The sequence below is a fragment of the Myotis lucifugus genome, unplaced genomic scaffold (assembly GCF_000147115.1).
Source record: "Myotis lucifugus unplaced genomic scaffold, Myoluc2.0 scaffold_3351, whole genome shotgun sequence".
NCBI lineage: Eukaryota > Metazoa > Chordata > Mammalia > Chiroptera > Vespertilionidae > Myotis > Myotis lucifugus.
Genome location: NW_005874399.1, coordinates 1 through 16,085, shown reverse-complemented (window position 1 = coordinate 16,085; position 16,085 = coordinate 1). Strand labels below are relative to the sequence as shown.

The 16,085-nt window shown below is 51.5% G+C and overlaps 1 protein-coding gene across 1 annotated transcript; it reads right to left on the bottom strand.

Moving 5' to 3' along the window:
* Positions 1-67: 67 nt before the first annotated feature.
* LOC102438003 (GATOR complex protein DEPDC5-like) lies at positions 68-15,857 on the bottom strand (the record flags this gene model as incomplete). Its single annotated transcript, XM_023749165.1, has 9 exons — positions 68-176; positions 859-991; positions 1,477-1,554; positions 2,968-3,122; positions 9,369-9,480; positions 13,152-13,285; positions 13,829-14,048; positions 15,154-15,321; positions 15,740-15,857. Coding segments are annotated over 9 exons (1,227 nt in total), but the record flags the coding sequence as incomplete, so codon positions are not given.
* Between the last annotated feature and the right edge of the window lie 228 nt (positions 15,858-16,085).

Below are 16,085 nucleotides of genomic sequence, written 5' to 3'. Positions count from 1 at the left end.
CATTTGAGAGAGCAAGTCACTGGGCAAAGCACCGGCCCCCGTGGCCCCAGCGTGCCGCGTCTCTGACCTCGGTCGGGCTCTCTGTCCATGACTATCTTGTAGAAATAGAAGCCGTAGATGAAGGTCCGCCAGACTTCGCCAGACGCGTGCGTGATGAGCTGCTCCTCCAGCATTTTCTGAGGGAGAGACAGTGAAACTGAAATTCCCGCAGAGAGACATGTGAGAGGTGCAGCCCCCGTACAGGGCGGGGTGGAGGGAATGACAGGGCCCCCAGGAGACCGTACCCTCCACCCCATCAGCCATAGCTGCACCCTGTGAAGTGCTGTGCCTGGTGCAGACAATGCTATAAAGTACAAATGCGTTTTTTAACATCATCAAATATTTCAAACATAAAGAAAACTCAACTTCGACAAAGTTAATATTTTACTATACTGACATCGGATCTTTTGAAAATATATTTTTATTGATTTCCGAAAGGAAGGGAGAGGGAGAGATAGAAACATCAATGATCTCAGAGAATCATGGATCAGCTGCCTCCTGCATGCGCCCCCACTGGGGATGGAGCCCACAACCCAGGCATGTGTCCTGACCGGGAATCGAGCTGTGACCTCCTGGTTCATAGATTAACACTCAAACACTGAGCCCCGCCGGCCGGGCTCAGCCAGATTTTTAAGTCGTGTCTTTCAAAGCAAGACAAGCTCCTTCCTCGATTCCAGACAGTCCTCACACTTATTAAAAGCAGACCCTCACCCCCCCACTCCAGACCTTGCTGCTGGAAAGGGCGGCTCCTTCACAGACGGGCTCTGGCTTCCCGGGACCAGAGCAGACGGTTCTGTGGCCCCGCCCGGCCTGTCTCACCTGCATGATGTCGATGGCCATGGCCGGCGTCTGGACGCCCTCCACGTTGTTCACCAGCCAGTGCACCACCTCCGCGCTGATGAAGCAGGAGGGCGAGAGGCCCTTCTGTTCTGAGAGCAGCTGGACGCCTGTCCTGAGTTCCAACGTGGCAGGCAGGGAGCAGGGCGCGTACGCACCATGGCAACAGCGGAAAGAGAAGATGGTGAAGAAGGGACTCGCGCTAAAGCGCTTACTATCTGGCGTGAGCAACTGCTCTCCACTATTTCTAGACCCAGAGAAACCCCAGGACAGAACAAAAAATGGTGTGAAAGGGGGAAAAGGAGAAGAGAAAGCAAAAAGGACCCGACATTTAGAGAATATACTCGTCAGGTACGAGACGAGGTGAGCTACGTAACTATCCTATTTAATCCTTACATCCAACCTGGGACTTCTATTGTCCCATTTTACAAACAAGGTACGTCTCAGAGACCAGAGAGGTCAAGGGACTCGCCCGAGGTCTCACAGCTAGTGAGCAGCCAAGTCAGGTAGGACCCCACCGCACTGCACTGCCCGAGCAGGGCCCGGCTTGGGCCTGCGGACCCTCCCGCCCCGGCGCTCACACACGCGCCCAGCACTTACGAGGGGTGCTTCATGGCTTCCAGGATCTCGGCCAGGGTGGAGGCCGACGTCAAGGAGCTTGCCAGCACCTGCTGAGAGCTGGGACACAGAGCGCCTGGTCAGCAGGGCCAGAGCCGGGACCTGAGGAACCGTCCTTCTTACAGAGCGGGGACCTTGGACAGCACTGACATTAAAGGTGACCCAGAAAATTCTGGATCGCGACATCCTGGGGTTATCTTATGGGAAGGGGGAGAGGTTCCTACTTCCAAAGTGTATACATTAAAAAACAAAAAGAATTCCAAGTGATTTTATGTCCACACTTGCTTATTTTTAAAAAAATACGTTTTGTTGATTTTACAGAGAGGAGAAGGGGTGCCTCCCATACCCACGCTGAATGGGGACTGAACCCAGCACCCCGAGTCCCCACTCCCAGGCTCGGACAGGAGGCGGTCCCACCCGTGTGAGCGCAGAACTCAGCTCCTCCGAGGAAGCCCACCTCCCTGTGGCGTACCAGCTGCTAGCAAGTTCTTTAGCACGAAATGGAACCTGTTCTATTTCCATTCACTGGTCCTGATTCTGTCAATGTTGGTCTCCTTGTCTCCAGCCTACACACCCCCAGTTCCTCTTTCCTTTCAAAAGCAGAAGAAACCTGTGCCCCTGGTCTCGCAAGCAAGGAGGAAGCAGGGACATGCACTCCGTCCCTAGGAACCAGGCAGCCCCTCCGACCCTCCCCGGCCAGAGCCAGGCTCGATGGGGATGAGCCTGGAAGGCAACAGAGACGAGGCACACCCAGGCCTGCTTGCGCCTCTGAACTGATCCTCCGCTGGCCACAGTGAACGGGCTGCGTGCATGAGACATGGGAAGCCGGCCCTGCATGTGCGACGTGAAGGCAATGGAGTGCTTCCGACAGCGCCGGCAGGCAGGCTGCCCGGGGCCCTTCTCTCTCAGGGAACGGGTGCAAGAGGCAGTTTCTCAGGCCACGCAGCCCAGGGCTGCTCCATCAGCCCAGGAAGGCGGCAGGAACAGCCTGGGCAGATGGCTAGGGAGCAATTATGCAACAAAGGAAATCAAAAAGAAGTTCCTCTGATCTGCCAGCGGTATAACAAGCTGGGGTGTGGGCCGCTTCCCCAAGCAAATGAGGTCCGAGCGGCTTCTGTTCCCTCTGGATGCTCAGGATTGGGAACAGTGTGGCCCTATCTGGCCACAGAGGGCGACCCATTCACTACCCGTGCATTTCCTCCAGCGGCACAGACCCACTGCACGCTACCACATGGGAGGCCTCTGCCACAGGAGCCACGTGGAACAGGACTGACTGGCTCAGAGCCCCCTCCCCGAAACCCACCCTGCATGTCTGATCCTCTGTGGGGACCTCTGAGCTCTCCTGTGAGCAAGGCAGGGCGCAGGGCATCAGCCCAGCACAGGTCTGGTAAGAACGGACTGGGAGTCAGGACTCTGGCCGCCCCGCCTCCGCAGCCTCTGCGGGCGGACCATCCCACCGCCCAGGAGTCTCACCTGCTGTCACTGGGGTTCGCGGAGGTGAAGCTCTGCTCCCCCGCGTTCTGGGAGTTCCCGAAGGTCTGGCTGTTGCCTCTGTCCGCAGACTGGCCTGTGCTTACCCCCAAGCTGGTGCCGTCCAACCCCGGGACGGCCGTCTGGTCCACAGACACCTGTACGTTAAAAAAAAAAAAAAAAGAAATCCTGTAAGGCTATTTACATTTATGGTCCTTTTCTTTTCTTTTTTCTTTTTCTTTTTTTAAAGGGTACTAGGAGTACTTGAGCACTTCTAAAATGAAGCTTTATATCATCAGCTATGTTGTTAGATGCTGCACAAATTACTCCTGCTAAGTCAGGGCGTCTCAACCTTGACACTACTGCCACTTGGGGACAGATAAGTCTGTTGTGGGGGCTGTCCTGTGTGGGACATAGAGCAGCATCCCCAGCTCCTACCCACTAGATGCCAGTAACACTGCTCTCATTATCTCCCCCAGCCCAGTTGTCATGAATAAAAAGGTCTCCAGATAGTACCAAATGTACCTTGGGAGGCAAAATTGCCCCTCATTCTGAAAGAACCATTTGGCTCTCAGTTTGGGGGGGAAAACACACCAAAAACACATAGACTCTGCCAGCACCATAAGTACACGGAGAAAGGCCGCAAGAGGCAACTTGCTATTACCAATCCCCATCTGCTTCTAACCAGCAAGGCTTAGGAACGGGTACTGCACTGTCATTCTAAATTAGAAGCGAATGGAGGACTCGACCCAGCTCTCAGGCACAAAAGTGTGGCTCTTCTGTGATGCCTTCTGGATCCGGGTAATGGGTTTCCTCTTATCTACTGCCCCTGAGAACTGCCCCACCAGCCTAAACGGAAGAATGTCTCCAAAATTTACCTAATTCCTGCGTTTCATTTCAGTGGAGATGAGGTTAAGGAGTTATCCACTTCATCAGAAATTGGCAAACATTTTCTGGAAAGGACCAGACTAAATATTTTAGGCTTTGTGGGCCATACAGGGCTTGCGGCAACTACTCAACTCTGCATGGAGAGGCACAGAAGCAGCCGTAGACAACGTAAACAAATGGACATGGCTTTGTTCCAATAAAACTTTATTCATAAAAGCAGATGGTGGGCCAAGTTTGCCCATTCCCTGACGCCTGCTCTATGTTCATCTTTCAATCTTTCTATCTTTCTCTCGCTCCTCTCCTCTCCCTTCCTCTCTGAAATCAATAAAAATAAAGAATTTCTAAAGAAAACAAAGCAAGCAGATTTTATGTATATATTTTTTTTTTTATATATTTTATTGATTTTTCACAGAGAGGAAGGGAGAGAGATAGAGAGTTAGAAACATCGATGAGAGAGAAACATCGATCAGCTGCCTCCTGCACATCTCCTACTGGGGATATGCCCGCCACCAAGGTACATGCCCTTGACCGGAATCGAACCTGGGACCCTTCAGTCCGCAGGCCGACGCTCTATCCACTGAGCCAAACCGGTTTCGGCAGATTTTATGTATATTTAACACAGAAATGAAACATAAATAAAGTGCAATTTAATTTTGTGTAAGTATCTGATTTGAGTAGAGATAATTTTCTAAGAAGTTATATGTCTTCTTAACAACATACCTGGTGGGAGATATAAATTTTTTCATGTGTCCTCCTAAGATCTCAACTCTGTAATTTCCAATTGTGGGAACTCACCCACTTTTGTTCTACTGGTGAATTCTACCATGTGAAGCTGTGCGGACTATTACGGGATTTATAACACAATTCTCTTATTCCAGATATGTTGATCTTTTTAAAATATATATATTTTTTTATTTCAGAGAGGAAGGGAGAGGGAGAGAGAGATAGAAACATCAATGATGAAAGAGAATCATTGATCGGCTGCCTCCTGCATGCCCCCCACTGGGGATCAAGCCTGCAACCCAGGCATGTGCCCTTGACTGTAAAACCCGGGACCCTTCAGTCCGCAGGCCGACGCTCTAGCCACTGAACCAAACCAGCTAGGGATTGCTTTTTCTTATGTTAAATTCTAATCTAAGTCCAAGAGGGTCTCTTGTTAGAAAGCAAAAGTTTAAGAAGTCCGACCCGAGTCTGTTTTAAACCAAAAATGCAGCGTGCCGCCCACACTCAGAGATCACAGATTCTGGATGAGGACTCAGAGGTCCCAGCAGGGATTTGCCCCGAGTCGAGCAGCTCACTGGGAAGAGGTAGGTGCAGACCACACAGACTGGTGGGCAGAATGGTGCCAGCTGTATGCCTCCTGACCAACTAACATCCTTAAGCCTCAGTGTCCTCATCTGGAAAGTGGGGTGATAATCCCTGCACCTCACACCCTGTTGGGAAGATCAGATTTGCAGAGTTCATTGCATAGTAGGTGGCAGAGTAGGTACTTAATGCTGGTTTTCTGACTTCTATCCAGTAAGGCTCCCTTAACCTCCACCCTTAAACTCTCAAGTCCCATCCTCCTTAGCTTGCCCTGCTCTGCATAAGCCTCCTCAGCTCTCTCAAGTCTCTGTAACTAAGCCGATTTCACTCACTCAGGGGTCTTGGTAAAGGACTGGGAGCCCCGTTCATCGTCACCCAGGACCTGTCAGGACAGTCATTGCTAATGTTGACTACAGAGCAGGGGGGTCACGGGTCGAGCCTGTTGGTCCTGGATTTAAAGCCCAGGTCGGCACCATGCTGTGCAAAGTACAACTTCTTTGCCTCTCAATTTTTCCATTTGTAAACTGGCCCTAACACTTCCACCTAGCGCACCGGTGACGGCGTGAGGATAAGTGAGATGGTGCTATGTCGTGGCAGATAGCCACTGAAGCATGTTAAGGCTTGGGAGGCCCTTGGAGATCTGGCCCAAACCCTTCCTTTGACAAACGTGTTCCGGGAAGTCCAGTGGCCGGAGGAGCTGCCCAGGCCGCACACGTTAGCCTCTGACAGCACACGCCTGTTAGTAAATGTCTGCTGGTTTCCGCCACTTCCCGCTTCTCACCCCACGGTTACAGACTTCTCTGGTTGTATTAGGAGGGAAAAAAAATAAGCGTTCAGCCCTTAAGCAGGTGTCGTTCATGCTGCTTGTATTATATGGACAAAACACCTCAAAGGGAAGAGGCTGCCACTTGGCGAAGAATCGGTGGCAACTCTGGCACAGAGAGGCAGAGGCAGGAAGCGTGAGTCAGCGCTGATGCGACCATTTGGTCTCTGACATCCATCATTTCCATCCCCCTCTGCCCTGGCCCAAACCTCGGATGGGAATGGACGCCTCGGAGACCAAATTCAATGTCAGCTGCCCTTGAATCTCAGCCGAGGTCCCATCCCATCTGTCCTGAGCCGAGCAGAAGGCTTCTGCTGACCGGGCAGGCGTGCGTGGGCTGCAGGGTTTGACTGACCTGCGAGTAGAAGGCAGACGACGCTGTGCGCGGACTGCGGACAAACTCCATAAAGAAGGCCCCGTCCTGGAGTCAGAGGAGGAGGAGGCAGTGGCGGCAGCAGGTGCAAGAGAGCGAAGGAACGGAATGTGGACCCGTGGTGAGCCATCAGGGGGAGGAGCGGGGGACGAAAGAAAAACAAAAAACGAAAACAAGGAGGGAAGGAGAGAAACAGGGCTCATGAAGAGAATGGGGGGGAAAGAGATCCACCAGGGAAGACAATATCCAAATGCAAAGCACAAGCAGGACTCGCACCTTCTTGGGCAGAGCATCCCGTCACGTGGGAGCGAGCACCTGGCTTAGAAGGTGGGTCCAAGCTCCCTGGGGCCTCCTGGGAGCCCGGCTCGGAGGCGTGTGCCCTCCCACATAGCTCTTGGCTCCCTTCAGGCCTATGCCCAGGGGGAAGGGGAAGCTGGAGAGCAGCTTGGAGGGGGTGGTAGGGAAGGCGCTTCAGGGGTCACTTCTTGGCCTCCCACCAGCCTGGGTGACCAGCAGGCCTCTTGAAGAGATAGTCAGGGCTTGAGGCTTTCAATTCTGTCGCTCCCTAAACATGGCAGCCAGATGGGAGAAGAGGGTTCCATGCAGGAAAAGTTCTGGCTTCATTTTCTGAGCAAACAGGGGATAAAGAGGCAGCAATCCTTTCTCTTCCACAGCCTGTGTGACAATGTCATAATGTCGGATGCACAGGCACTGGGGGGAGCTTCTGAAACCGCCTTCCTCTCCCCGCCTGTCCCTGTGGGCCTCAAGTTGCCACGTATTTGAAACAAAAATGACATAGAAGCCCAGGCAGTGTGGCTCAGTGGTTGAGCGTCAACCTATGAACCAGGAGGTCATGGTTCAATTGAGCCCGGGTTGCGGGCTTCATCGCCAGTGTGGGGCGTGCAGGAGGCGGCCGACCAATGGTTCTCTCTCATCATTGATGTTTCTCTCTCTCTCCCTCTCCTTTCCTCTCTGAAACTATAAAAATATATTTTTAAAAAATGACATGGAGGACTTTTCCAATGACCCCTCCTTCCACCTTTCTTATGGCTAAGAAGGCCTCTCTCGTCCTGTCAACATGTTTTTACTTTGGATGCATTATCACTGACACGCGATAGATCTGAAGGCCTCTGCTTTCCTACGACCTTCCTTCGATCCTGTCAGCAGAATCACTGAACTGCCTGGCTGTGTTTGATCAATACTGCCGCCATTTCCCACAGGTCACTGGAAACCGGGGAACCGACCACGAAAACACACGCCTGTGGAGATGCAACCTCGGGTCCCCTTCCACGCATCCCAACCCAGACGCTGCCTGGAGACATCACCAGGAGGTTCTGAGCATGTCAGCCAGGGCTCTCCGCGCTGGCCATCGCATCACACCTGTGCTTCTCCTTGACGACACGGGAATCCACACCCAGCATGACGGGTGGCCATCCGTCTGGATTTTAGTGTTCAGTTGGAAGAGTAGGAGAGTGTTCTAAATAGCACTCGAATATCGGGTTGTTGCCACATTTTAGCCTGAATGCTGGTGGCTCTATAATTTCTCTACCGTTCAGGCCTGTCCCTGGCACTCTTTCTAATCCTCACAGAGGGCAATGAGCAGAGGTCAAAGTGAGGGTACTTTGGGATTCTCCTTGTTCCATCCGGGTCCCTTCTCTGCCAGAACATACAGCAGCAGAGGTGCTGATACTGCTGAGATGTATATACATGCAAGTGAGGATGGGGGAAAAGCTTTTCCTTGACCCACAGGTCATTCCTTACGCACAGACTGTCCTTAGAACTGCACCTGAAGTCACAGCAAACTACAGCCTGCAGGCCACATCCAGCCACTGGCTTATCACAGCCTGTGAGCTAGGAGAGGGTAGTAACTGCTTATGGAAGTACCTACGCAAAAGCCTTGAACTTGCCTCTTGGCCCACAAAGCCTGTATTCCCCAAGGTTTGCCAACCCCTGATCTGCAGATTTCACAAGCTGCCTATAGACTCAGTTATACTTTTTCTCAGATTTTAATCCCTCCATCCTTGTAGTCTAATGCTAGTAATTGATCCTAAAAAAATAACCAGCAATGTGGTCAAATAATTATCTGCAAAGATGCTATTTGCAGCATTATTGATAATTGTAGAATTATTATAAAAATGTACGGAAGAATTTTCAAAAGTTGTTTTTAAAACCAGATGGAAAAAGCAAATTATAAATGAAGGGCCATCCATCTGATGAAATATTCTATCATTACTTTTAAAACTCATTCTTTGCAAAAATAATGATATGGGCAAATGTTCATGACAGGGAAGTAAAATAAATAAATACCAAGGTGGATATACAATTTGACCACAATTTTGAAAAGAAAATACATCTATTAAATCTCCTTCATTTCTTCTTAATGGAGAGCAGATAAAAGGACATCTGATCGGCTCACCTCCCACACCAGACGATCTCAGGGTCTGGATTTCCCAGAGGCGTGGACAGAGCCAAGGCTACTGGTCTTAAAGGTGTGCGAAGCCCGACTACAGTTCCCGCCCCTCTGCTGTTCCTGCCTCCTATTCTGCTCAGAGGCCCCTGACTCAGGTTGTGTTTTTTGTGGTTGTTGTTTTCAGGAGTCTAAGCAAACTGACGGGAATTTCATTATCAAAGAGTGAGCTCTCTCATCCTGGACCTTTACTTGTAGATAATTTTAAAAAAAGAAAAACAGTGAACTCATGGCAGATGCTTCAGGAGCTTCCTACCTGCCCTCCGGGGGAGCCGGAGAGGTGGCTACAGGACAACCAGATGGCCAGTTCCAAGGCTCAAGCCAGGTCCTGGGCCGTGACCAGTACCGTTTAGCCCGACTGCTTTCCATCTGCCTTTACCGAGCAGCCAGCCTCCTTACAGTTTTGAGCAGGAAAGTTCCTCAGTAAAAGTAGTCACGCTGCAAAGGGCGCAACACAAGGCAGACCGCCTCGAGTCCTCAGCACGCCAGTCCTAGACCCCACCCTGCCCATTGGGTCTCCCGTTCCCTGCTGGAGTGGCCCCCTTTACCTTCCTCGGGCTGTCCACGTAGGTGGGAGTCATGGCAACGCTGCTGCTGCTCTCGGCGGGCTGGGCGGAGCTCTTGCCACCGTGCACAGCTGCCTGCTGCTCTCCCAGGCACCTGGAAGGACAAACACACGCCCGTGGCTCGCTCAGAGCCCCCGAGGAAGGACCCACGGTAGCCAGATGACACGAAGACAGCGCTGTTGCTGTCATCTTTGTTTTTTGTTTGTGTTTTTTTTTAAATCCTCACTTGAGGATTTTTTTGCATTGATTTTTAGAGGGAGTGGAAGGGAGAGGGAGAGACAGAGAGAAACATCGATGTGAGAGAGACACTTCGGCTGGTTGCCTCCCCCACACACCCTGACTGAGGTGATCAAACCTTCAACCCAGGTACGCGCCCTTGACCAGGAATCGAACCCATGACCCTCCGGTGCGCAGGCCGATGCTCTAACCACTGAGAAACACCAGTCAGGGCTCAAAAACTTTTCTTTAAGGTTTTCTAATATCAAATATTTCTCCAATCACCTTCAAAAATTTCTTGGCAGTTTGTTTGTTCAAAACAGGATTCAACTAAGGTCCCTACACTGCAATACGCTGTGTCTCTTAAGTCTCTTTCAAGCTATAAACGCCTTCTTATCGCTCTTGTCCCTGCCGTTTATCTGTTGAAGAAAGCAGCTCGCGTGTCCTGTAAACGGACAGCCTGGGAGAGCCGATGGCACCCTTCACTGCGCATCCCGTTCCTCTGGGCCTGCGCTTCCCGAGGCCGAGAGACGATGATGACAGGCGTGGGCAGATCGACGTTCAAGGGCCAGCCGCCTCCCTACGCGCGCGTGTGCTTCTGTCTGGAGGCCCCTCGTCCCTCTCTGGCGACGGCAGTTGCCGCTGATCATCTCTGCTGATCTACGCGTCCATTAGAGCCCACACATGTGATGTGCTAACATCCGTCCCCAGCTATTCCCTGGAATACTGAGAAAAAGAAAACTTCCCCACACCAATGACTTGCTACTCTGGGGTGCAGTTCATACAGGAGAAGCGGAACAAGTGCTGGGTTCCTTCCCTTGTCCCCTCGCATCACTGTCTGCCTCCTCCCGCCACACAGCCCCCCTCCCCCTCTCACCGTGTGGTTTCTTCTGAGCCCCACACGCGGTCACACACTGTGACATTCCCTTGGGTAGGCCACGGCCGGGAGAGCAGGGCCAGGAAGTCTTGGCTACCCATAGAGGCCTCACCTGACGCCCATGTCAACCCCCATTTACTGAGCTGCTGTCCGGCCCGTGGACTAGCAATCAGGGATCCAGGGACCCTGTCCTTGCCCCTGGAGGCTCCTTGTCTAATGGCTCAGGGGACGGGGCTGCCACAAAATGACCAGTCACACGTATTGTGCACGTACATATGTGAGAACATGCGTAGGGGCACACGGCCTTCTGCCGGGAGGGCGGCAACAAGGCAGTAACAGCCGCCATGTGGGGGGTCTCTGCTCGGACCCAGCTGTCCTCATTGTCCTCATCTACAGGAGCAGCGAAGCCTGCTGCTGGGTATCTGCTGCCCAGACGGCTCACGGCCACGCTGCTCATGGGCCCAAGGCCAAGATCCCCGGGACTGCCGCCTTCCAGGAGGGCCTGACTGAATGGACACGCCTCCGAGAAAGACGGGAGGGAAGTGGAAGAAATAAGCAGTTATGCTGGCATGGCAGGACTAAGGGGACATTTAAAAATTATTTTTCATGCCTGGCTGTGGTGGCTCAGTGGTTGAGCATCGACCTATGAACCAGGAGGTCATGGTTTGGTTTCGGTCAAGGGCACATGCCCGGGTGGCGGGCTCGATCCCCAGTGTGGGGTGTGCAGGAGGCAGCCGATCCATGATTCTCTCTCATCATTGATGTTTCTCTCTCTCTCCCTCTTCCTTCCTTTCTGAAATCAATTTAAAAATTATATTTAAAAAATTCTTTTTCATAATAAATAAAGTTGGGTCAGCTTGGGGCAGGAAATTAAAAAAGCACACAAATGAAAAACGCTGTGTGAGCAAACACTGTACGAAGGTCTGCTCCCTCTGTTCTGCCTCCAGCACTGAGAGAACGTACCACGTCACAGAACAGTCCTCGGGAAGGCGCGGATCTCGCCTCTCTGTCCTGCCTCTTGCTCTGGGGCTAGCTGAGTCTCGCCCCTCACACGGGTCCCCCCACAAGCCATCCTTCCTCTTCCAGGCTGAGCAGAAGCAGGCTCCTTGGAGCGTCCTGAATGGTGACTCACTGACAAATTAAAATAAGACCCCCCCACCCCCAGCTTCACACCCTTCCCAGCAACATATGCTCCTTGTTCTTTTTTCCAGCAGGAAAGGCCTACGACTAGTTGCAGGGAGAACCTGCCAGGCAGGGTCCTGGGGTCTCTCCTTGGGCACATGAAGGTATTTTTGGAAGAGGACCCCTCAGTCCTGAGCCCAGCCCCTCCCAACTCTCTTCCTCTCATTTGCTCCCTGTCAGCCTGCTATGTTCTCCACGTCCCCACCTGGATCCCTTCCTTCCCATGTCACCATCACCCTCCCCCACCTCTGCATTCTCGCCTGGGCCAGTGAGAGCCCACCCATGGGCCCCTGCCTCCTGGGCCCACCCATCGGGCCTTCCTACACGTGGGGCTCAGCTCTGAAAACACCACTTCCGGCAAAGACACTGAAGGGCTATTTCATGATGTTAAGGGATTGCTGTAACTTTTTAGGTAAATGATGGTATCACAGTTTTGTTTTGCTTTAAGAAAGAGTGCTTATTTCTCAGAGACATACTGAAATGTTACAGAGGAAGGGATGCATGTGTGCGATTGAATAAGAAATTAAAAAGGAAGATGAGAGCAAGTGGGATATAAATGAAAGAGATTGGCCATGAGATGATAACCAGTGAAGCTGGGTGATGGGTAAATGGGGAGTTATTATACCAGCCTGTCTATTTTTTTTAATCTGTTTGAAATTTTCCATGAAAATAAAAGGCCTTTCAAAGGATCGCTCTTGCTAAGGTAAGGACAGCCTGAACCCAACTTCCCACGCAGCCTTTGTAATCGCATCTCCCACTCGGCCTCATCCTCACTCCATGTCACTTCCTGAAAGCTGAATGGATGCGGGCTCCTGCTGGGACCCTCACACCAGACACACATGGCCTAGTCCCCCATAACATCGCGTCCAGGGACCCTTGCATCCCTTTCTCCATCGTTCACGTCTATTGTCCACCTACTACGTGCCAGGCACAGCACACAGCCTCTGTCCTCAGCGCACAGACAAGTCGAGAGAAGATGAGCGAACCAGGGGCGGCCTGGAAGAATACTGACGGGCACAGGCCCAGGACGCCGGGAAGGACCGAGGCTCCCTGACCTGGCTGGGAGAGTTAAGGGGGCACAGGAACTGCTCTGTCATGTGATGACATGTAATCCTAAACTTGTCTAAACCCACAGAATGTACAACACCACGAGAAAACCCTGAGATAGATGAACTACGGCCTTTGGGTGACTATGTGTCGATGTAGCTTCATCAGTTGTAATAACTGTACCACTCTGGTGGGGGATGCTGATGAATGGGGGAAGATATGTATCGTATATGTGGGTACAGAGATTCCCCATTTGTGTGTATGGGAAATCCCTGGACTTTGCACTCAATTTTGCTTTGAACCTAAAACTGTTCTACAGAATAAATTCTACTAAAAACAAAACAAAACAAAACAAACAAAAAAAACCAACCAACCAAACAAAACCAAAACCCCTCTCTGGGCCACTACGTGTAGCTGAAGCCTCTCTCTGCCCAGGCACTTACTTCTGGCTGGCCTCCATCTCCAACAGGGCAGACAGGGCCGAGGTTCCCTTCTTCCCAACCGGGGGGCCGGCCGCCTCGAGGGAGTGCGTGGAAATGGGCCCCGCCATCTGTAAGCCTTTCATGGCGGCCCCTTTCTGAAGCAGAGAAAGGAGACAAGGCATCAGCCCCAGGGGGCCCCTCAGTGGAGGCATGGCGCTGAGGGAGAGAAGGCAGCCCCGAAGGGTCACATATTGTGTGATTCCATTCATAGGACATTTGGAAAAGACGAAAAGCGTAGTGCTGGAGAACAGGCCACCGGCTGCCAGGAATGAGACATGAAGGGAGAAGGTGGCTATAAAGTAGGGGTGGGCCATGTGAATATTTACAACATCATTCGAGGGCCACACAAAATTATCAACTTAAAAATTAGCCCGCTCGATTTGGTCGAACATTTAATGAACTTCTACTGCCTTGGCAGGGCCCGACCAAATGATTTCGAGGGCCTTATACTGCCCGTGGGCCGGACGCTCCCCACCCCTGTTACACAGGGTGGCACGAGGGAGATTTTTTTTGAGTGACGGAAACTATTCCATATCCTGGAGTCTCCTGGAGTCTCCCGGAGGGGTCCCTGAGATAGGAGGAGACGGTTCCCAAATCCCAGACCAAGCGCCGTCCCCTAGGGGCCCCGGAACCCTCACCCGCATCATGCGATCTGAGCGGTGGCGCCGGCGGATGCGGTTCAGGCCCTCCACGAAGCGGATAAAGCCATCCAGCAGCTGCCACTCCTCCTCGTCGGCCCGGGGCCGGTCCCCATAGATGTCGCAGTGGGCTTCACCCTCCGTGATGCGCTTGGTGGCAGTGACACAGGCGGGCAGCAGCAGGAAGCGGGTCCTCCAGAACTTCAGAGACTCGATTAAGCTGTGGAGGAGCCAAGGACGAAAAGGGGTTGGTGGTGAGAAAAAGTAGATCATGAGAGCACCATCTCCACCCTCTCCCCGAAGCTGATGTGTGAGGGACCCTCTCCCCATGATGTGCCACAATTCAGGGGCTTCACTCACAACACAAGCTGGCTGTATGCCAAAGATAATTAAACGATAAATTCTGAAAAAACAAAAGAATCGACCTCAAGGTCACGGTTCGATTCCTGGTCAGGGCACATGCCCAGGTTGCAGGCTCGATCCCCAGTGTGGAGTGTGCAGGAGGCAGCTGATCAATGAATCTGTCTTATCATTGATGTTTCTATCTCTCTCTCCCTCCCCCTTCCTCTCTGAAATCCATAAAAATATATTTTAAAATAATAACAAAATAAAAATTTAAAAAACCCACAAAAACACAAGCTCAGGAGGAGGAACTGGAAGATTGCATTTGCTTATTGTTCCCAGAGATGCCAGGATGCTTCTGTGCGCCCGGCCCGGGGGAGCTGTGGCTTTTAAATCCCCGCAGTCATAAATCACACAGAAAATTAACAGCAAAGCACCACAAAGTGGGCAGGAAAACGTTAAGAGAACATGACCCGCACTGACATTCCACCACCCAGTTTTCTGGCTGTTTGTTTTTAGGTGGTAAAATCTACGTAGCGAAGTTTACCACTTTAATGACCGTTACGTGTCCATTTCAGTGGCATTAAGCACATTCCCGCGGTTGTGCAACCATCACCACCATCCATCCCATCATTGAGTTTTTAACCCAAATGCAGACGTGCTTTTGTTCTTCCAGGTTCTTCTAAAACCGACATCATTTTGTAATCAAAGGCCGGAAGTGTTAAAATATGGATACACCCAAAGAACTTGTATGCATACATGCATAACCCATGGACACAGACAATAGGGTGGTGAAGGCCTGGGGCGGGCTGGAAGGGTCAATGGGGGGAAAAGAGGGACATATGTAACACTTTCAACAATAAAGATTAAAAAATAATAATAATAATAAAATAATAAATGACTAAATATTGTTTAGACAAAAACAAACAAAAAATATGGCTACACCCAAGGAGGCCCAATGGAAAGCCGAAGCGCCCTCCGACCTGAAGTCCTCCGAGCCGGCGGAGCAGATGTACTGATCTAAGTAGTTCCACTTGTACTCCTCCAGCCGTTCGTGGGAGAATTCCACCCAGCAGGACACGAACTCCGAGTCCGAGTGGGAAGGGCACAGGCTGTAGGTGTAGTGGATCTGGGCCGATTCGTAAGGGTACCTGAAACAAAACGGCCCGGCCGGAAGTCCAACAGAGAACCCTCCCCGATTCCTCCCTACCTTTTCCAAAACACTCAGCACCCTCCTCGGCATTCAACCACCTCATCCCCGGGGGCTGGCAAAGGAGATTTCTCAGATCTCAACTTTCCCCTTCTTCTCTCCTCACATTCTCCATTTTCACTTGGCTTTTTAAGAATCAGGCGAAACGTTATAAACGGCATCAAATCCCTTTTGGAACTCTGGGAGCTATAACCCTAACATAACCCTAGGAAACGAAACAGTAACTCCAGAAGAGGACAACAACACTCACTCCAACGCCTCCGTGTGAACCGCGTGTGACACACGTAACTGAGTATGTGGACAGCATGTGGACACAACGCAGGACAGGAGCTGGAGACCTGACCTGTCCCAGGACTCACTTGGGCAGGTAGCGCGTCACGGTGATCATCTTGTCCTTCAGGGTCACTTTGTGGAACGTGCGGCCCATGCTCAGCCAGTACTGGTCCTCCTCCTCAGGGCGGTTTCGGGACACCAGGCCTGAGAGAGGAAAAAAGATCATTTTCTACATGTGGTTGCAGGTCATTCCATTAACAGGCACTTGCCTCTCTTCCGTATAGATTCAGAAAAGGAGAGACAAAAGAGATACTTTCTTTGGAGGGTAGGTTCATGGAAAAGCGTTATCCTTTGGAGAAAAAAAAATGTTAAAGTCCTGAAGTTAGCAGATTTTTCCGTTATGAACGAACCAGAGCCTGGGCTGCTGATAGC